Source organism: Prosopis cineraria, unplaced genomic scaffold (genome assembly GCF_029017545.1).
Source record: "Prosopis cineraria cultivar Desert tree isolate PC_DT_omini unplaced genomic scaffold, ASM2901754v1 PC1568, whole genome shotgun sequence".
In the NCBI taxonomy this organism is placed as follows: domain Eukaryota; kingdom Viridiplantae; phylum Streptophyta; class Magnoliopsida; order Fabales; family Fabaceae; genus Prosopis; species Prosopis cineraria.
The window spans coordinates 1,455-23,636 of record NW_026556893.1 but is presented as its reverse complement, the minus strand read 5'-3'; the positions used below and the strand labels follow the sequence as shown (position 1 = coordinate 23,636).

General features: G+C 30.7%; 1 protein-coding gene across 1 annotated transcript; it reads left to right on the top strand.

The window, feature by feature from the left end:
- Positions 1-21,280: 21,280 nt before the first annotated feature.
- LOC129300393 (GDSL esterase/lipase 5-like) lies at positions 21,281-21,895 on the top strand (the record flags this gene model as incomplete). Its single annotated transcript, XM_054938956.1, has 2 exons — positions 21,281-21,621; positions 21,765-21,895. Coding segments are annotated over exons 1-2 (393 nt in total), but the record flags the coding sequence as incomplete, so codon positions are not given.
- Between the last annotated feature and the right edge of the window lie 287 nt (positions 21,896-22,182).

Genomic DNA, 22,182 nt, shown 5'->3' with positions numbered 1-22,182 from the left:
TTTCACGCTGCCGGAGCAATTGCCGGCATAGTGGCAGGTCGTTGCATAGTTGTCGGTGTTGTGGTCGTCGACTGGTTCAATGTGCCATCATTGTGCTACCCTCCCATGGCTTCTGTAGCTCACGGCAATTGGAAGATGCAATAACAAGGTCACAAATTGGATCCTAGGGATTCGGTTTCATAGTTTTGGGCCTAAATTTCATTTGGGCTCAGATTTGTAAAAAAAAAAATTCGTTCTAGGCCCAAAACATATCAGGGCAGATCAGTGTAGAAAAAAATCCATAAATTATGTTTTGGCCCCAATTTAAATTACCTCCTTGGCCCATTATTTCTTTTATTCACGATGTAACCCAAAAAAATTTTAAAAATTATATTTGAGTCCCCTAACTTTCAGAATTATGTTTTGGACCCAAATCTCTTTCAAAATTATTAATTTACCCCTGGACACATTTCAAAATTCCACTTAAGTCTCAAATTTGTTCTCTAATTCTCAAAAGGTCCTAAGGACTTTTGAAATTATTTTGTTTTGTCCTAAGGTCATAAAATTTATAACTTTGTGAATTATTGGTGATGCTTAAGATCTTGCAGTATCGGTAATGGACATACCCCATAGGTGTGACATTATTAATGTAATTTTGATGGTTGGTTTTTGAGGATAGGCTAATAGCACTTTTTTTTTAAATGTGTTAGATATTTGTTGTACCCTATAGGTATGAAAATGTTTAAAGCATTATTTTATATAGACTTTTGTATGAGCTAAATTTTTATGGTATGTGAGCCTTCTTGGTGCATGATTATAGTTGCATAATTGATAATTGCTTGTTGGGAAATTCTGTTTTATAATTATGTTGTGTACGCATAATTAATATTTCCCATTTTCTGTTTTACGATTTCAGTTTCTGCTTTTGCGTAACTATCCTTTGTGAAGGCTCTCAATGAGATTAACTATGATGATTAGAAATAGTCCCTAAATATGTATCTGACTATTTCTTAGAAAGATTTAGCTCTGAGAGAACCTAAGCCTGCGGATCTCTCTTTAGAGTCTAATGCTTCTGAAATGGCCTTCTATAAATAATAGAGTGAGTCCAACCGAATTTGTCTAGCGATCATCAAGTACACAATTGAAAAGGAAATTACGAATATCATTCCTGAAAAGGATACTGTAGTAGAATACTTGAAAGCTGTTGGTAACAAATACAAGAAGCTTGACAAGATTCAAAAGAACTACTATTTATCACTTCTTGATAATACTTGATATGATGGAGTTTCTGGTGTTAGGGAGCACATTCTAAAACTTGTTCATTACTATAACAAGCTTAAATCATATGGAACTTGGGTGAAAGTACCTTAGTTTATCGTGTTCTTCAATTATTGCCATCAGAATACGCATTTTTGAGGACTTCATACAACTTACAAGAAGCTGAATGATCTATTGACCAGATGATATCAATAGTCACTCAAGAAGAGGAAGTTATAAAAAAGAATTTTTCTCACTCAGTAAACTATGTTTCTCATAGCTCTAGTAGCAAATCTGGAGGGTCGTATAAGAAAAAGGGGAAGAAGCATAAGGCCCTAAAGCCTAATAATTCAACTTTTAAGAAAGATGGTGATAAGAGTGAGAAGCTGAGGAAGAAACCTTTTAAGGGGTTATGTAATTATTGTAAGAAATCGGGTCACATTAAAGCTAATTGCTTCAAACTGAAGAATAAACAAGAAAGTAAAGGTATAATTCTTTAAATTGCCCCTATAGCTCTAGTTTGTTTTGAATCTAATACCATTAAAACTTCCTTTGACTTATGGTGGCTGGATTCTTGTGCCACTGTATGTGTTGTGAATTCTTTATAGGGGCTAAAAAACTAAAAGATTCCAAGTAAGGCACAGAGGTCAGTCTTTGGCATAACAGGGAGTAAGGCATTAGTTGAATGCATTGGAAGTATTTTTTTGTATTTAAATTATAGTCATGTTTTAAATTTGAACAACGTTGTTTATGTACCTTTTGCGAAGATGAATTTAATTTCAACTTCTGTATTGGATATTTGTGGCTATTCATTGTTCCAAGGAAATAGAAAAATTAATATTTGTTTTGATTCCATTAATGTTGGTTGTGTTTCCTTGACATATAGTTTATATCGATTGAATAATTGATCACTTGAATGTTCTAATCTTCATATCAATATTGCTATTGGGCATAAACGTCAAAGACCCAATGATAATTTCTCTATGTTATGGTATCGTCGTTTAGGTCATATCTTTAGAGAGAGATTGGAATGCATGGCCAAGCAAGGTGTCTTACAAGACCTTAATTTTTTAGATTTTGAGACTTATGTTGATTGTATAAAGGGAAAATTCCTTGCTAGAGCTAGAATCAAAGGGGCAAAGAAGTTTGAAAACTCTTTAGACCTAATTCATACTGACATCTGTGGACCTATCACACCTTTGGCTATGGGTGGTTTCAGATATTTCATCACCTTCACAGATGATTACTCTCGTCATGGATGGATTGAACTCTTGTATGAAAAGGGTGAGTCTCTTAATGCATTTAAGACCTTTAAGGTAGTAGTTGAATTGAAAGTTGGCAAGTTAATCAAATGTGTGAGATCTAACAGAGGAGGAGAATTTTATAGGAGATATATTGAGACTGGTAGGAACCCTGGGCTATTCACTTTGTACCTTCAAGAGCATGGCATTAAAGCTCAGTATACTATGCCTGGCACCCCACAATAGAATGGGGTTGCAATCATACTCTCATGGATATAGTTAGAAGCATGATCAGTCACTTCTCTTTGTCGAAATTTTTGTGGGTGATGCACTTGAAATTACTGTTTATATTTTGAATTAAGTTCCTAGCAAGTCAATTTCAAAGACTTCATACGAGTTGTATTTTGGAAGGACTTCTGCGTTGAAGCATATGCAATTTTGGGGTTGTAAAGCACAGGTAAAACCTTACAATCCACAACAAATAAAGCTTGATGCTAAAACTGTTGATGGTTTCTTTATGGGCTATTGCATCAAATCTCATAAGTACAGATTCTATTGTCTAAATCATACTACCAGGGTTATTGAATCTGATCGAGCTTATTTCTTTGAAGATGCCTTAGACGGTGGGAGCTCGGTGCTTAGGCATATCACTTTACATGACGAAAGCTGTATTTTGCCTATGCCTATCGTGACAACCCTTTATATTGATAGAAATAATGTCGTGGACTAGGATGAAGCTAAAGTTGAACTACCTTTAAAAGGTGATGAGGATTTGGTTATTGAACCAAAACGGTTCCAAAGGGTTCACAGGTCTGCTATTCTAGATGATTACATGGTGTATTTACAGGAATTTAATTTAGATGCTATTGATAGTTTAGACTCGATATCTTACCAAGAGGCTATTTCTAGCTCACATTCTTCTGAATGGTTAGAGGCTATGAGTGAAGAAATTACCTCTATGTACCGCAATCACATATGAGAGCTTTTAGAGCTACCAAAGGGTTTTAAGTCAGTAGGTTGCAAGTGAGTCTTTAAAACAAAACAAGGAGCTATAGGTGAAATTGATAGATACAAAGCTAGACTTGTAGCTAAGGGCTACAACCAAAAAGAAGGTATTGATTACATAGAGACCTTTCCTCCAGTATCCACAAAAGATGCTTTTAAAGTGGTAATGGCTTTAGTTGCATAATTTGATCTTGATCTTCACCAGATGAATGTCAAGAATGCATTCTTGAATGGCGATTTATATAAAGAAGTTTACATGACACAGCCTAATGGTTTTGTTGAATCTAGTAAAGAACATCTAGTGTGCAGATTGAAGAGATCCATCTAAGGGCTAAAACAGGCCTCTAAGCAGTGGTATTTGAAATTTGATAAAGTTATCACCTCGCTTGATTTTATTGAGAATGTCTCATATCAGTGTATTTATCAGAAGTTTGATAGGAACAATTTTGCCATTCTTTTTCTTTATGTTGATGATATCTTGTTAGCTAGCAATTCAATAAATTTTTTCAATGAGATAAAACACCTATAGTCTAGCCATTTTGACATAAAGGACATGGGTGAAGCCTCTTTCGTTCTTGGGATATAGATTCATAATGACAGATCTCGTGGTACTCTTAGTTTATCACAAACCACCTATATTGAATGGGTACTTAAGAAATTCAGAATGGATTTATGTTCTCCCTCACCTGCCTGTTTAGAAAGGTGAACTATTGTTAGAGTTACAGTATCTTGAGGATGATAAGAAGAGGGCTGAAATGAGAAAGATACCATATGCTTTCGCTGTTGGTAGCCTTATGTATGTTCAAGTATGTACTTGGCTAGATATAGCCTTTGCTATTGGAGTGCTAGGTCGATACTTAAATGATCTAGGTCTAAATCATTGAAAGGCTGCTGAGAAAGTTATAAGGTATCTTCAAGATGCAAAGAATTATATGTTGACCTGTAGAAGGTTAATTTCTTTTAAGGTTGTTGGGTATTTTGATTATGACTTTAAGGAATCAGAAGATCTTAAAATTGTTAGCTTTTCAGATTCAGATTTTGCCTCTTGTCTGGATGATCATAAATCTACGATCGGCTATATTTTCATGTTGTCTGGAGGAGCTGTTTCTTGAAAAAGTATGAAATAGACACTTATAGCAGTTTTATTTATGAAAGCCGAGTATATTGCTTGTTTTAAGACTACACGTCACGCTATATGGCTAAGAAAGTTGATATCTGGCATGTGCCTGGTTGAGTCAATATCATGTCCTTTAACCATTTACTGTGATAACAAATCTACAGTATACTATGCTAATAACCACATAAATTCCAATTGTATAAAGCATTTTGACATCAAACTTATGTTTGTGAAAGAGAAAATTGCTGAGTCTTAGACCCGTGTGGTACACATTCCTGGCACGCAAATGCTTACAGATTTGCTGACCAAGGGCTTACTGTAAATTTTTTCAAAATCATGTAACTTGAATGGGTATTACGAATTCCTTTGATGCCCTAGTTTAGTAGGAGTTTGGGACTTTTTTTTATGTTGCAATTTCTCTTTAAGCGTTATTTTCTTTTGTGAGTCATGTTCAATTTAGTTAGATGTATTTATATCATTCATATCCCTATAAGATTCGATGATTCTGTTGTGGTATGCTTTACATGTCACTTGTTTTCCTATAAGAATCAGTGATTTATGCTGTTATTTTACTGAGTTGTGTTGAAATAAAATTTCATATTTTATTCAGATTATGAGACATTATATCACTTGTTTCTCCGTAGGATCCAGTGATTTTGTAGAGTTTCATTTTTCTAAATTTTGTTTGTGGCTTGTTTATACAACTTACTTAATTAATGCAATCCAAGTGGGAGATTGTTGGAATATTTATATGGATTTATATTAATTAACAGGCCTAAACAGATTGATTTTTATGATCTTATATGGATCATGATATGTAGACCACACAGGTGAGCCCAATAGGCAGAGGCCCAACTCATAACCTAGTAGCCATCAGTTATTTTCTATCTCTTAACTGACTGAGTCAGAGATAATGGAATATAATTATTTAATTATTTAATAAAGCAGTTATTGATCTGATCCTTATAAGTCAATCAGTCGATAACCACAAACACACGATACATTTTCTTCTGCTCCATTATCTCTATATTCTCTGAAAACTTTGGGGACCAGTGGGTTGTACGTCTGTCTATACTTGATGTAATCGAGTTTTCTCAAGCGATTAATGAATTCTTTAAGTACGCACATGTTTCTTTATTCTATCTTATTAGATCATATAAGAATTGAGATATTAAATGTAATAGAAGCTTCTTGCTATAAATAGTGTCTTTGTTCGACATATAGATATGGGGGAGATATTGTGGCTAACTCTCAGTAAAAAGATGCCAATTTTTCTCAAACCAATGCCCTACTCTCAACTTTAGAACTAGCCAGGTATATCTTAGTTAAAGCGTGATGGATGCTCTATTTGATTAGTGTGTTTTTTTTTTTACTTTTTATTTTCCATTGTGTGAATAAGTAAATTGACTCTTAAACTATAAGTTTAAAAGTGCTTGAGAACCTAACTCATCTTTTATGCATTGTTCCCTTTTTAACTTTTGAAAATTGTACAATCTAACTCCTGTCGTTAATAAAAGTTCATTTTTAATCAACAAATGGTCAAAATTAACTTTTGTTGATGATAAGGTTTAAATGCATCATTTTCAAAAACTAAAGAGAAACATTGGACAAAAGATGAGTTTAGGATTTCAAACACTTTTCAACTTGTAGTTTAAGGATTGATTTCTCATTTACATGCTTTTCCACTTGCATTGTCGATAAAAATATGACACTTAGAACAGAGCTCTACATGGGTTTATAGAATTACATAATTCGTATAAAGACACACATAGCATGAATATATAGCCTATATCTTATTTTTATATTATAATCAATGTTTTCAAAATCAAATCGAATATTAAACTAGAAAGGCTAGCGATTTATGGTTTGTATGGTCCAACTAGGTAGAACTAATGGTCGAACTAGTCATGTAATAATTAAATTAAAAAAATTATATATATATATATATATAATAATTTAAATATAAGAAATAAATATGGAATTGTTACTAAACTTAAAAATAAAATTAAATATTTTAATTTTATCATGATTTAATAAACCACATGATGCAACATAACATCAAACAATTAAAAAAATTGGTCATTTTTTATAAATTTTGATAAAAAAAGAAAAAGAGTATTTGTTTGAATAGTCTAATTTTTAAAAACATGGCCCAGTTCCTAATTCGATTACTAGTCCAAAGCGGCCTAATCCGACCCACCTTTCCAAATGGTTTTTTTGGCTTGATTGACCTGTTAGCCTAATCGATCGATGATCCAACCATCTAGTTTTATTTTTTTTTAATCATTGATTATGATGATTGGAGTGAAATATAGGGAAAATATACCATTAAAGAAAATTTATATCAATCAAGGATTTTTTTATTGTTAAAACTAGAACGGATACTTATTGATTCAAGCTAGTCTTTTATTAACAAATATCTATTCAAGTTTTAACAAGAACTTATTCTAAATTAACAACAGTCCATTCAGGTTTTTTTTATTTAAATTTTGATAACAACTAATCTTTAAGTAACATAAATTTTCTTTAACAATCCTTCATTGCTATGTTCCCTAAAATATATCTTTTTTTCAAAATAGAAAGGAGAAGTCAAAACAACAAAAGATCCCTTAAGAAAACAATAATATATACTTGATATAAATTAGAAAAAATTTGAAAATAAAAACCAATCAACAAGCAAAATTTTTTTTATTTGAATCAACAAGTAGAAATGCTTCTATATTAAGTATATTATTTTTTTAGAGCACATTGTGACAAAGTTAGAAATTTTTATGAGGTTAAAATATTGTAGAAGCTTTCAAAATGATCCAAAGGAGACTAAAGAGTAGAGTTGGTAACTCAGGCGGGTCGAGTTTATTTAGATATGATTTAAAGTATCCTACCTTCTTAAACAAGCTCATATAACCAAGTTTGGCCTTAACTTTTTTCGAGCAGGTTTGGGCTTGTCCGTTGGGCTTGGCTAAAATTGTTTACTCTGCATACACATAGAGCCAAAAATTTTAAGGATCGGGCTTATTCAGATCATGCTTAAAGTATCCTACTCTCTTAAAAAAGCTCATAGAGTCAAGCCCAACCTTAACTTTTTTCGTGCCGGTTCAGGTTTGGTCTGAATTACTAACTCTACTAGAGAGATCCAAAAAAATCAAAAAGGCATCAAAGATTTTTAGAATACACTGGTATGATCCCAAAAGACTCAAATATCTCTAGAAAAGTATGGAGAGTGCTTGAAGTATCTAAATTATTCTAGGTATATCTTTCTCTTATACATTCTAGAAATTTGGAGATTTGTCAAGTCTCTGTGCCTACATTTGGAGATTTCAACTGACTTAGCTAAGATTAAGAGGTTAGTCAAGCTAAGGTTGAAAAATTTCAAGAAAAAGGAAGTTCCAAGGCCATGGCAATGTGGTATTAAAGCATAGTTTAAGGGAGCCACAATTTGGATTCATATTTGTAGGCAAGGATGCTTGGAATAACAGAGGAAATTCTTGCTCTTGTAGAAGAGAGAAGAATGGAATCCAAATCTCCACACGAAAGTGGCAAGAAGGCAATAGGAACTAGTAAGGTATGCTTTAAGGACCTTGCTATACTATCAATCAAAATTGCCTTAAAAAAAACCACAGAAGAGATGGTTGGTAGAGTAGAGAATATTGAGGGTGACATGAGTATGTTAGAAGGCCACATTCTCAAAGAACTTGAAGGGTTAAAGATTAGTATGGATACTTTACAAAACTCTAAGAATCAACATGAGGATGCCATGAGATCCTTATAGTTAAAGGTGATAGATTCCATGTTCACCATGCAATAACAACTCGACACTTAAGATTTCCTTGGAGAGAAAAGAAAGGAATCCACTATTAGATTAAAATAGGGGAGCAAGGGAAGTGAAATTGGATCTTCCCAAATTTAAGAAATTTAAGGGCGTACAAGACTTCATAAAGGTTGAGAACTTCTTATGACATATGGAACGATATGCTAACACCTTGGGGATGAATGATGACCAAACTAAGGTATGTATCATTGTTTACTTCCTTATGGATAACGCCATGTTTGACTTTATACTAGACTTTACGTCTTTAACTCTTCAGACTCCCAATCTGAGTAGCGAAGAGGCCCTCTTCTATTGTATTGATAGTATTTAGAACTAGGCTAAGCATGAATTATAACATTGTGATGTGAAGACTATCGATGAGGCAATTGTGATAACTGAAAGTCTTATAGAATATCATAAGGAAAAAGGTAAGTCATTTAAACCCAAGTCTTCTAAACCTAATCTTGGTAAAGGTAGGGGAAACAAGGGCAAGGGGACATATAAATGGAGTGACATCAAGTTTCAACAGAAGAAACTACCTGAAGGGCAGAAGAAGACCTTCAATGATCAAATGAAATGTTTTACGTGTAAAAGCCCATATTGAATGAAAGAATATCTAAAGGGTACGTTGGTAGCTATTATGGAGAAAGCTAAAGAAGACAAGCCTAATACATATATGGGGTCTTTAAGACTCCTCAGTGCTTTGAAGGCCAAGCCCTTGCCAAAGAATCCTAAAGGTGAGGGTTTGATGTATGTGGATAGAAAGTTAAATGGATCACATAATCACTATTATGTGTGACACTAGAGCTATATATAATTTTATCACTCTTAAAGAGGCTAAGAGGATAGGTCTAGTAATGCATAGCGTAAGTATTTACTTGCCTGAAGAGCTTTAATCCTAGTACAACCTTGAAGTTATCTATGAGAACTATGGAGAAGTCTATCTTACTCCTCCAACTGCCTAAGCATAGCTCAACCCCTTACACTATGCCGCATAGTTGATAAGGAGGTGAGTTGATTGCCTTTTAAATCCCTCTCTCCTGTACTACCTTGAGATGTATTTAGTTCAAACTAGTCGAGCAAATTGAATCATCTTATCCTAAAGTATTGAGTTTAAGTCAAGATATACCTATAAGTCTATCATGGATGATAATGGTCCCACATAACAGTTGATTATCAAGTTTAATTGAAAATAAGTCAACTATATTCAAATCACAGCAATTATGACCATAGTTAGAATTATAATCGTCTATCTCTTTTTTCTTTTTTCTTCTTCCTCTCTTTTCCACCATGAGTGATTTACCTCTAGCCAACCATCATTGACTACTATCTTAACATCCTCCCATATATGCTTGGTAGTTAACCATGCTCCATATCTCGGCTCATATAAATTAACAATAGACATTAGCCTTACTAATCCATATATTCTTGCATGAAATCCAATTCATCCGCAATAATAATAGAAGTTTTGTAGCTTTTCATATTTGATAGTTACCCAGCCCAAACTTCCATCAAGCTATGGAATCTAGAATCCAGACATGAGTGCCTTCCTTAAATCTAACAATACTCAAACATGCAAAAAGCATCTTAATATTCTATCATTACATAAAGGATTCTCTGCTATCATCACCTCACCAACATGTCCACCAATCTGAATAGCATTTTCAATGTTCATCACTTCTAAGAGCATATTGTGCAATTGGATCCAAATTAGATTTCAACTACAATCAAATTCATCAAATGCTTTATACTTCTTCCATTCCTGTAGATTCAAGAGTTGGCCATCTATTGACTAAGGTCTAACTTCGAGAATCCTATTATATTCATCCTCCTCTATAAACTTAAATAGAAAAGCATTTCTAGTAATTTTGTTCACGGTGAGACTTGATTATAAGTTCCAAGTCTTTCAAATAATTGTCTCCAACACATTTCCACCAATTTCTTTATCAGTAATTAGTTTTCCAATAAATACTTTCTTTATCTCTTCTTCTTTCTAGACTAAAGGTTCATTGATAATCGCTTCCTGCTCTGCAATAGATTTCTCTGTCATCGCCATCCGATCCTTCAACACCAAGCTCAGACATCCCCTAACCACCTCTTTATCTCTCTTAAAACAACTAAGCTCTCATAACATTAAGTGTAGGGAGAACTTAGACTCTTATGCATAGGGTGTAATGAGAACTTTACCATATAATTTCTTTTAATGTGCTCAAAATACGTTGTATACGTAATTGCATTTGTGTTTAACTTTATCCATTGGATATTCATGCACAGTTATAGTCACTGTGTTAATCAATAAAATTAATGAATTATGCTTGTTTTACACCGAAATATAAGTTTCAGGCAAACCTTTCCCCTTCATAATAATTAAAAAAATGAATCTATATTTGATAAGACTTGGGAGTACTAAAGAGTGTGAACAGAAAAAATTAATTATTTGGTCTATATAGTTTTGACTTAATTATAACTCATTCCCTAAATTTTAACTTGTTATAATTTAGTTTTTAAAGTTTTGACTCAATTATAAATCAGTCTCTGAATTTTGATTTGATACAACTCAGTCCCTAAAATTTTAACCATTTAAAATATTATTCCTTATATTTTTAAAAATAAAATTAGAAAGATTAAATCTATATAATCTTTAATAAATTAAAATTTTTAGTAATTTTAAATTAGTCCCTAAATGTCAACACAATTTTAATTTTTAGAATTTTATTTTCAAGATATAAGGACCAACATTTTAAATGATTAAAACTATAAGAACTGAGTTATAGTATATTAAAATTTAGAAATTGAGTTACAATTGAGTCAAAATTATAAAAACTGACTTACAATGAGTTACAGTTTAGTTATAACTGAATCAAAATTATATGAATAAAATTATTAATTTTTTAGTGTGAAAATCTACAAAAAGGCTACATCTTTCATTTTCAAATATGAGATAAGCTACCATGCATTTTTTATTTTTATTTATAAGTAAAATTATAAATTTTAAACAACATTTATCATATTTTTCTTAAATTATCTCTCATAAAATTAATATTTATTTTTATCCAATAAATTTATTTTATTAATTATAGAAATACTTTAGTTTAAATTTTTAAATTTTTGACAAAATTATTATATTCAAATATTTTGTTAAATTATATAAATTTATTATTTTTTCTTACATTTAGAAATGGATGAAATACAATTGATTGTAAGAGGGGAATTACAGAAGGGGCAAGTGGGGAGAGGACTCTTTCCTTTTTTTCCCCCTTCTTTTTTTTTCACTCTATCCATCTTTATCATTTATATCATTTTAATAAATAATTTTTAATTATAAAATTAATGAAAAGTAAAAATCGGAAAAGTAGAGGGAAAAAAAGAAAAAAAAACCTCTTCCTACGACAAGGGAGGGTAGTAAAATAGAGTAAGATAGTAAGCTACTAGACAAGGATCAAGTAATAATAGAAACACTCTTTCTATCCTTACACGTAAGATGTTTTTAATCGAATTTCGCATGTTAATAAATATTTATTATTTAATTAAACTTAAATAAAAATATAATAATTTTTTAATTTTATTTCTAATAATATCATGATTAATATCATAAAAATGATAAGAAAAATTATAAAATTAATTATCTATTTTATTTTTTAAAAAAATAAAATTATTTAAGTACTTAAAAGTATTATCGTGACTTCTTATATTTAAAGATAATAAATTTTTTAAAAATATTTTATATATGACCATTGAGGAATATTAAAAAATGAAATGACATTGCACACACATATCGATGATTCAAGAAATACTGAAGAATGGGATTGAGGGGTCGGTGAGCGGTGAGCGTCACGTGGACGAGGGCTCAAGTTGCACGTAAAAGGGCACATAATGTTGCATGACATGACATGACATAACATGACATCATCGATTCCTGAGATTCCCTTGCCCCTTGGTAGCCTCCAAGGCTGACATGGTTTCATTTCAAACCTCTTTCCAGTTATTACCGCTCATGCATTGCCTTCTCTTACTATGCTTTGATCCACGAGCATCATTTTTCCTTGGATTAAAGGATAAAAGTATTTTAATTTTTTTTTTTGTAAATGATGCTTGACTTTTTAAAATTTTTTTAGAATAATATTATTCTAAAATTTTTTGAAAAATATAATATTGCCTTATCCTTAATTTAAAGTAATGTTGACCGTTAAATTTTTTGCTTTGACTAATAAATTTAGACATGTCTTCCACTGCTTTTATGAAATGACGATGGTTTGATGAAGATTAAATGAGATGAAAATTCAATTGAGGAAAAACTGTTCAGAGAGAGAGAAGGACACGTATAAATTTATTGGTCAAAACAAAGATTTAACTATTAACGTTAATCTACGTTAACGGTGAGGTGATATTGTTTTTAAAAAAATTAGGGTATCAAGAAAATATTTTGAAATATTTTTTTCCTTTAACCCTTGTTTATTTCTCACATTTTTTTAAGCCAATGAAAACCTATGAAATATTTTCAAAAATTTAACGTAAAATCATGGGTGTTAAACACTTTTTTTTTCCTTGTATTGAGTACAATATATTCTTTTTCAGTCTGCAAATCATCAAATGCTTAATAATAATTTTCCTCCATTTTTAAAATAATAATCCTTATAATTTTCCCCCTGCATAATTATTTGACTGTTAAAAACATGCTCCCTATTTTGTCAACCTGCCTCATCATTTTCATTTTTCAAATTATATCTGAAGAGGCAAATGGTGCATTGTGAAGCTACCCCATAATTTTTTAAGTAGGTGCTTAAAGATAGATGATCATTAAATTAATCTATTTCGATTTCCTATTTTAGCATGAATCTCCTTTTTTTTTTAATTCTTAACAAAATTGAGATAAATCGAATCTGAAACAAAATCCAAACAAGCCTCCCCATTACACATAGATGAGTAGTTTCTGATGAGGATCTTACTTGATATAACATGTTGTTGATATTTATAATATTTCATCAAAACAGATAAAACGAAAAAAAATGGAATCATATAATATGGCACGATATTCATATTTAACAAACAAGTCTGATTTAATTTGTTACTTGCTAGCAACTCTAAAATTTGGATGACTTTTTTTTTAATTAAAGGGCAGATATTAACAACTTGATATTGCATGCGAGATGAAACTCACAAACATTTCATTTATATAAGAGTTTATATACTACTAGATTACAAGACTAATGCTCGAAAAATGTATATGATGATATATATGTACTTTAAAAGCCAGAAAAGAAGAAGAAAGAAAAAGGCTAAAAACTTAAGCAGTCCCAGACACATGTGACTTTGGCTGCTTACACGCGCTCTATTTTTGACATTTTGGAATGAGCTAATAATAATAATAATTTGGGATGGCATCCATATGCCTTCGCATCACAAATTAATTTAATATAATTTTTAAATATAATATATTTTGCTATACTGTAAATATGATATTGTTTGCAGCAAAATGTAAATGGGCCGAGCCCAAAAGTGCAAAAGGAGTATGTATTGGGATAAAAAAAAAACGTATGTAATAGGCATTAATCCTAGTAGAAAGCGTTAAGATCACTTAAATATAAGATCACAGGTGCAAGAATGTATGAATGTAAAAATATTTGTTTTGGAGAGCTACTGTAATTAGCTCAGCAATGTTCGAATATAGCCTTATCAAATAACTATATATATATAATAATAATAATAATAACATGTCCATGTGATAAAGAAATATTTAAAATAGAATTACACATAAGTTACTCATAATATAATTAAATATCACAAAGTAAACTTATCATAACAAAATGATAAGTAATTTATAATATTTAATTGTGTTGTGGGGACCTCAACGTAATTGTCCCAATGAGTAATTTTTTTAAAGTACAAATTTCAAAAGTTTCTCATGTTGTATTGGTACGTGGCATAGCAACAGCTAGCATGAAGATTTTTTTATTTTTAAGTAACTTTGTTGGACTGTTAATCTCCGGTAATCAAGGCCTTTTTGCAGTTTAATCTCTTGTGAAATTAGTGTACTTAATGATAATATATGAATTAAAATTATTATTTAGATATAGCATGTGATGATTATGATAATATGATTTTGAATGAGAGAGAGCCTTCGTCGTGGACCACAAAAGTCCCCCGGGCTTTTGCAAAAGGCAGTGGCTGAAGGGGAAGCAACCCGGGGGAGAAAAAAAGATAAAATAAATAATAAATAACTAAAAATGAAAATAAAAAACGAAGTGACAGAAGCAAGGACAGCACAAACACGAAATAATAATAATAATAATTGACAGACTAGAAAGGCATAAACCCATTATTCAAACAGGTGCCTGCAGTGGTGCTTGTCATGAAAGGTATACATTCGCAAGCTAAATCTTTTAAACAAAACACAATATTAAAAAAATAATAAAATATATAACCGACAAAATCTTTCTCTTTTTATTACTCACATCTATTTTTAAGTAATCCTATTTAAAATAAAATTAAATTTTAAATATTAATATATCATGTTGTAAAAAAATAATACTTTTCATTGGATCTAATTCTTGTTAGTACCAACAAAATAATAAAGTAATGTGGTGTTTTACTCAATGACAAATTTGGTGATGCAATATCAAAGTAAAAAATATTCTCCGGAGATCCTCTCTGAGTTGAGTCTTGACAAAACAAGCTATTCACATGTTGAGATCATGTTAAGAATAACTTTTATTAAAATATTTGAAATATGAATCAAAGTTTTATAACTAATTTTAATTAGCGTGATGCTTAATACATCCAATCGCACGGACATTATTTAAACCTGAAAATACGCATCATAAAGATTTGATAACATCGTGGTGTGTTGACATTTCAACACAAAAGCACACTCAATAAAGAAGGACAGAGTCCATTTGGTTGTCATTTCATTTTATTTTAGAAAGATTTAGGTGATAGAATTTCAAAGATTTAGCCTGCAGATTAAAGCGCTATAAATAACTAGATTTTGACCGGTGTCTTCTTGTTTATAAGCATTATAAAAAAAATCTATTTGAGATTTTTTTTTAAAATATTTGTAAGGATCTTTTATCTTTTAAGGGTAAGTATAAAATTAAAAAAAATGAAAATTTTAAAATAACATATTTTTGTGTACTTGTGACATGTTACTTTATGCAAATTTAAATTTATGTAAAATTTATTCTATTTTAAATTTTATTTTACTATTCATTCAACTTAATAATTTAAAAGATAAAAATGTTTAAAAGATAAAAATGAAAAATAATTTATTTTTGTGCACTCAAAATAACATATTTTGTTAATTTATATAAATTAAAATTGAAATAATAATTTATTCCATACTAAAAATTAGTTTGATCATGCATGTTAAAGTTTTGATCATACATGTTAATTGTGATAATATTAGGAGTAAAACTGCAGAGTTATTATGATACTATCTTATACATATAAAAAATACAATTAACTTATGATACGTCTTTTAACTATTATTTTTACTATAAGCCATACATAATCTTTCAATGTGCAATTTATTTTTTTTTAAAAAAACCAATATTTATCCCCTGTAAGTTTATTTTATTTTATAATTTATTAGCATGTATATTTTTAAAATAAAATTAAAAATTACTTTATATAGAATTTTGTTATTTCATGTGCGTTAATATTTGAAATAATAAAAATTATCTATCAAATTATACATATTTTTTTATAATTTATATAAATTAAGTTTGTAATTTCATTGCAATAAAACATTCTATTTTATAATTTATTATTTAAATTTATATTTTATAATAAATTAATTATTGTATACATATACAAAATATAAGCAAATAATAAGTAGAGTTCCTACATTTACCAAAAATATTATGCCTTATATTATTTGTAATTATGAATTCTATATTCACAAATATTTTTTATTTGGGGCCCCACACTTATTTTCTATGGGTCCTACATGATTTTTTTTGTTGGACAACCCACATTAGATTTTAGTTTACAAGAGGTATGTAATATATATATATATATATATATATGAAATCACTGTTCATTCAGCTGTAGATGAACACTAACCATATCCAATTTACACACACACACATTTTCATATTAGTAAGAATTCAAAACTATGTCCCATGAGAAATAAGTCAAATCTTTTTTTTTTTTTTGCCATAAACCAAAAGATAAACATTAACCATCAAAGGAGGAGCCAGTTTGATACAACAGTAAACATAAAAGAAACAAAAGGAAAGGAATAGTTAAAATGATACAAGAAAAAGCAAGGTGCAAGTAAGGGAAATCCTGATGCTAAATCCTAAATAAAACAAGGACCTTATTTAAGAGAAGAATAGAGACTTGGATGCCCATGTTCGACGAGCACTTCTTTCGAGCCACAACTTGATCAACCCAAAGTATAGTTTGGCAAAGATACCTTGAGATCTATGAAAAACAACACATGTTTAATGGTTTATCAAGATTTAAAATAAAATCCATAAAGGTTGAATAATCTCATATAAGACAGAATACTTTACAGCTGACAAGCTCAACCAAAAGGGAAAAAAAGCAACAATATTAGGATTAAAAGAGCTCCATACACATACACCATATCATCTTACATAAGAGACGAGAACAAGTCCTCCATAATCCTACTAAGCTTAGCCACAATAAAAAACATCAAAATATTCATACCAAGGAGGCACCCATGGCATATCATCATTGATTCTACTAGCATTTAAGCCTAAAGGAACAAGCAAAAACAAGATCGCATAGCAAAAAAGTACTCCCCACAAATAAATCTAAAGACATCTCAACCAAGAGGTGGACTTGATCAATCTCAAAGTTTATGATAGAAAACTAGATAAAATCACCAAATTAAAAAAACAGGGTTGGAAAGAATATACCAGAGAGGGAGGTCATAGTCCTTCCAATGTTAGGTCCTTGGCTATTCAAAATTACTTATCTCTATAGTCACAATATAATGCCTCTATAGTTCCCAACCATTTGTTTTGAAAACAATAAGGAGCCAGAATCCTCCATCATCCATATAATTCCTACACAAATTAGCCACAATGCTTTCAATTCATCATTAATCCCCATTAATCTTATTGTGGATTCAAGAATTCCCAACTTCAATTTTTCCCTCTTCATTGATAAATCCACCCATGTCAGATCCTTTACCATCCCTAGATTGTAAAAATCACCAACCCAAAATCTCATCTTGCTAAAACTAGCTTGAATCAATTGCTCTTCTCACTTTTGGCAAATTGCGTTTGTCTTACTGTTGCCAACCACCAAAACCCCCAACCCATCATTGCTGCAAATTGCTTCCATCGACTTCCCTGCTTTAACCCAACTACTCAATGAATCACACCCACCTAGCAAAAAGCCAAGAAGAGAGGTCCAAAGGCCAAACTACAAGGCTGTGCCAAAAAACTCCCAAGCAAAGAGGAGAAAGAGCCTTGCATGAAATAGGGAAGGGTTGAAACTCTAGTAGAGACATAGACCTGTGGGGTGCTAATAAGCACACCAACACTTATATAAGTCACTTCCTTATTAGTTAATCTAATGGCAGACCAATTAGGTGATAAAGTACTCTCTCTATTTAAAAATGTAAGACATTTTTTGATGAGTTGAATGTTAAAAATTACAAGGTAATTTTAATTTTTTGATATATAATCATTGCCTTTTTTTTTTCTTTCAAAAGTGTCCCTATTGATAGTGACTTTATATTTGTTATAAGATATTTAATAAGGATAAATATGAAGAGATAATGTTAGTTTGAAAGTAGATAACTATTTTATTGGGAGTGAGATTCGGTTAAAAATGTTTTACATGTTTTAATGAAGGGAGTAATAAGTTTTAGAATTAGACCAAATAAGTCAAGATCATAATCTTCTTATTACTATATCAAGAGGCATTTTGTTTAAATTAGTTGATGAAATTGAATCATCTTATCCTAAAGTATTGAGTTCAAGTTGAGATATATTTATAACTCTATCATGGATAACAATGATCCCACATAACAAATATTAAAATTAATCTAGATGGGTGGTGGTTAATTTTTCATGATACTGGGTGATGAAATGCAAAAAGAAAAAAATCTTATTAGTATCACTGTTATTGCTGCTATTACTGATTATTATTATTATTATTATTAATTTAAAAAAGCAAATGAAAAGTTGAATGTAATGCAAATAATTAATAAGAACAAATATGTTTCAAACTTTCTGCTGTTGTGGTTGGATTTTCCAAGGTGAACAACGCACCCCATCTCCAGCCTCAATTAAATAGTTTTGAATATCTAAAAAGCCCTCGAGACTGCAACTCTTTTCGACACCTTTTGGCTGCGTTATAAAATCAAGTCAAAGTTATTATAATTAAAAACTTTGTTAATTAACAGCTGATATCAATGTTTTAATATTCGTTATATACATATTTATGAGTACTGTTAGTAGTTTTTCACCAAGTTGTAATATCAAACATTAAAATAATATTATGTTTGAAAAATAGTATGTTCGAACAACGTTTCATATTTAATCTAAACATATTTAAAAGATTTTTCACATTCAAGTGATGTAATATAAAAAATCTTAACATCTAAATTAAGGTTTGATACACCCGTCAATCATTACAACTATGGGCTCCTCTAATTTAATTACCGTTTTCATGGCAAATTAGTCCCTTTTGACATTTGCTTCAGTAACAGGATTAATAGGGTCATTAATATCCAACTTAATCCATTTTAGATTGGTTTGATCCAATTGAATTGCCAGATAAAATTTCGCCTACCAGCTAGCCTATCAACGTTTGAATTGATGAATTTAAATAATATAAAATTTTTTAAATACAAGAGAGATTCGAAAGAAAGTTGAGATGAAATGAGAGCGACAAGTTTGTTTCTATTCTTCAATTGAATTGATGAGAGGCAAGAACAAAAGATGAGATGAGAGTTAAGAGTAAAAGACGGATTGATAGTGAAAAGTAGAGAAAATGAGAAGGTTATATAGTTGAAATTTTAAATAACGATATATAATGAGAATTGAAATTTTAAAAAAATTATAATAAAGCATGAATTTTAATCAAATTAAAATTCATAAATTTTTATATGTATAAATAAAAGATTTAATTCAAATTTAAATAGATTAAACATTAATTATTTTTGCCCAGAAAATACATGCTTTCAATCACTTCGAATACGGAAGAAAGTTTGTACTCAGGAATTTATTGCTTTCCTTCTTTTTTGACTTTTCTGATTTGTGTGTGTAATTTTTTTTTATCAGCAATAAAATGGACTTTTTTTTTGGGGGGGAAAAATCACTTCTAATACAGAAGAAAGTTGTCGGCCAGAAAAAAAGGAAACAAAAATGAATCATGGGAGTTAGGAAAATAAGAACGACGATGCTTTTGGTTCCGTGGAGGCAAAAAAAGGTTAAAAACTTCAACAATTTCCTTCTTCCTCTATTTCTTAGTACAATCTAATTTGGTTTTCTCGTCCAACCATTTTTCGGGTGAGTTGCATTTTTCATTATTATTATTAATTACAAAGTTATATCCAAAATCCAAATCTTTTTTGGGTTAAATTTTGTGGTAAAATTATATATTATTTTGAAAAGATGAGAATAATGCGGTGAAGTAGATAAATTCGATTAGGTGGCTATCACATGCTGAAGAATGAAGAATTATTATTTTTAAACTAATTTATTTCAAAAAAAAAAAGGAGGGAAGATGATGGATGGGAACAAAGAAGAGTTACAGTCCAACGAAATGGCGACACGTTTTACTCAACCCCATTCGTAAGCGAAAATGACGTGACGTGATAGGCTTCGCTTCAATTCAACAAATTCAGATGCAAGTGCCTTTCTCCACATGATTTGTTTAATTCCTTTTCACAAAACAAAGAAAACAAAAAAAAAAAAAATCACAAATCCTCGCAATCAAGACCTAATCAATTTAATAATCTTCGTAACTTTACCTGTTTGGTTGGAGGGAAGGTTTTAATAAATTTGATTTAAAAATGAACAAATGAGATTCTAAAATTTTTAAGAAAAATATAAGATAAAAAGGCGAATAAAATTAATTAATTTTTTTAACTCTACATATTCTTTTTTTAATAAATCAAACTCGTCAAAATATACTGTTTTCTCTGTTTTGCTTAACCAAAGCACCAAACACATGCCTGTAGAAATAAACGTTTCCAACTTAATATTCTTTTCTTTTTTTGTTCTGTTCAGAATTTACATTATTTTTTAAAAGGGCCTTAATTTCAATTGGTCAAAAACACTAAGAAAGTTGAGAGCTAAGTGTAAGTTTTATACTTTTTCATATTATTACACTATCCAATAAAATATTGCATGAGAATCATATTTACAATTAGCACCAAGTAATTGGTTTCTCTTTTTTAAACAAAATTGATTTACTTATTTTGTTAATAAAAAGTATAATATTAATCAACCTCAAATTGACATAATGGTAAATAATTGAGAAGAATCTTTTCTTGGCGGTGTAGGTCAGACTCCTTCATTCATTCCTTCCAAAGAGGTCCTGTGCCTCCTCTTATCTTACCAATATTATAAATAAAATAGAATATGTAATTTTACAATTAATAAGGATTAATATGTCTGTCAAATTATTTTTTTATAAATCATTATTAATATATAATAAAAAATTGCAAGGTAAACTGTTCATAAAATATGAAATTCGCTTAAATTTTGGTGTGTTGTACAAGTAAATGTATCCAGTTGATGAGAATAATTGAAGTGTTCCTTATGTTATATTATAGTATCATTAAACCATCGTCACTCATTTTTTAAAAACACTCAAAGTCTCTGTCCTCGGTTGGCGTTGACTATTCTCACTGAACTCTCACACAGAAACAGGGTTATTTAACTCAGTACTCCTATTATTTCTATTTATAAAAGGGTCGAGCTAAAGATGGAGCTTTGAGATAAATCGTAACAAGAATCTCATCATGAAGAAGCTAGAAGCTCGTGTCGTCTTCTTCGTCCTGTTCTTCCTGCCTGGTCTGTTTGCATCTGGAAGCCATGGAAGCAAGCAGAGTCATCACAGAACCGCCTTCTTCATCTTCGGAGATTCCCTGCTGGACGCAGGAAACAACAATTATATCAACACGACAACTCTGGACCAGGCCAATTTCTGGCCTTACGGCGAGACCTACTTCAACTTCCCCACCGGCAGGTTCTCTGACGGCCGCCTCATATCGGATTTCATAGGTAACATCATCAGTTTGCAGATCTTGATGTGTCTTGCTCTGCTTTCAGCGGACTAGGAATTGATTTGATTGTGGGATTGGTACGGAATTGTGGGATTTGGTTTAAATAAGGTCTAATTTTGTTGGTGGGTGTTGTGGATGAAGCTGAATATGCGAATCTGCCATTGATTGCGCCGTTTCTGCAACCTGGGAACAGGGACTACTACAATGGAGTCAATTTTGCTTCTGCTGGTGCTGGTGCTCTTGTTCAAACCTTTCAAGGTTCGGTAAGTAAATTCCTTTCATTCAATTTTTCAAAAAAAATTAATATAAGAAAAAATATTTAACATGTTTTGGTTTTAGTTCTATGTTCATTTTTTTTTGGTTGCTTTTAATTATTCAAGTTTCATTAATATGTGATGTTAGTCCTTGTCGTACAGAGTTAAACGTGTGCATGACAATGTTAATTTTCTGCTTGGATGGTAATATTATGATGAGTTAAACATTATACGAACAAAATGATTATTCATCTTTTTGCTTGTCCTAGTTGTCACATTTTCTTCATTCTAAGCTTTAACCATCA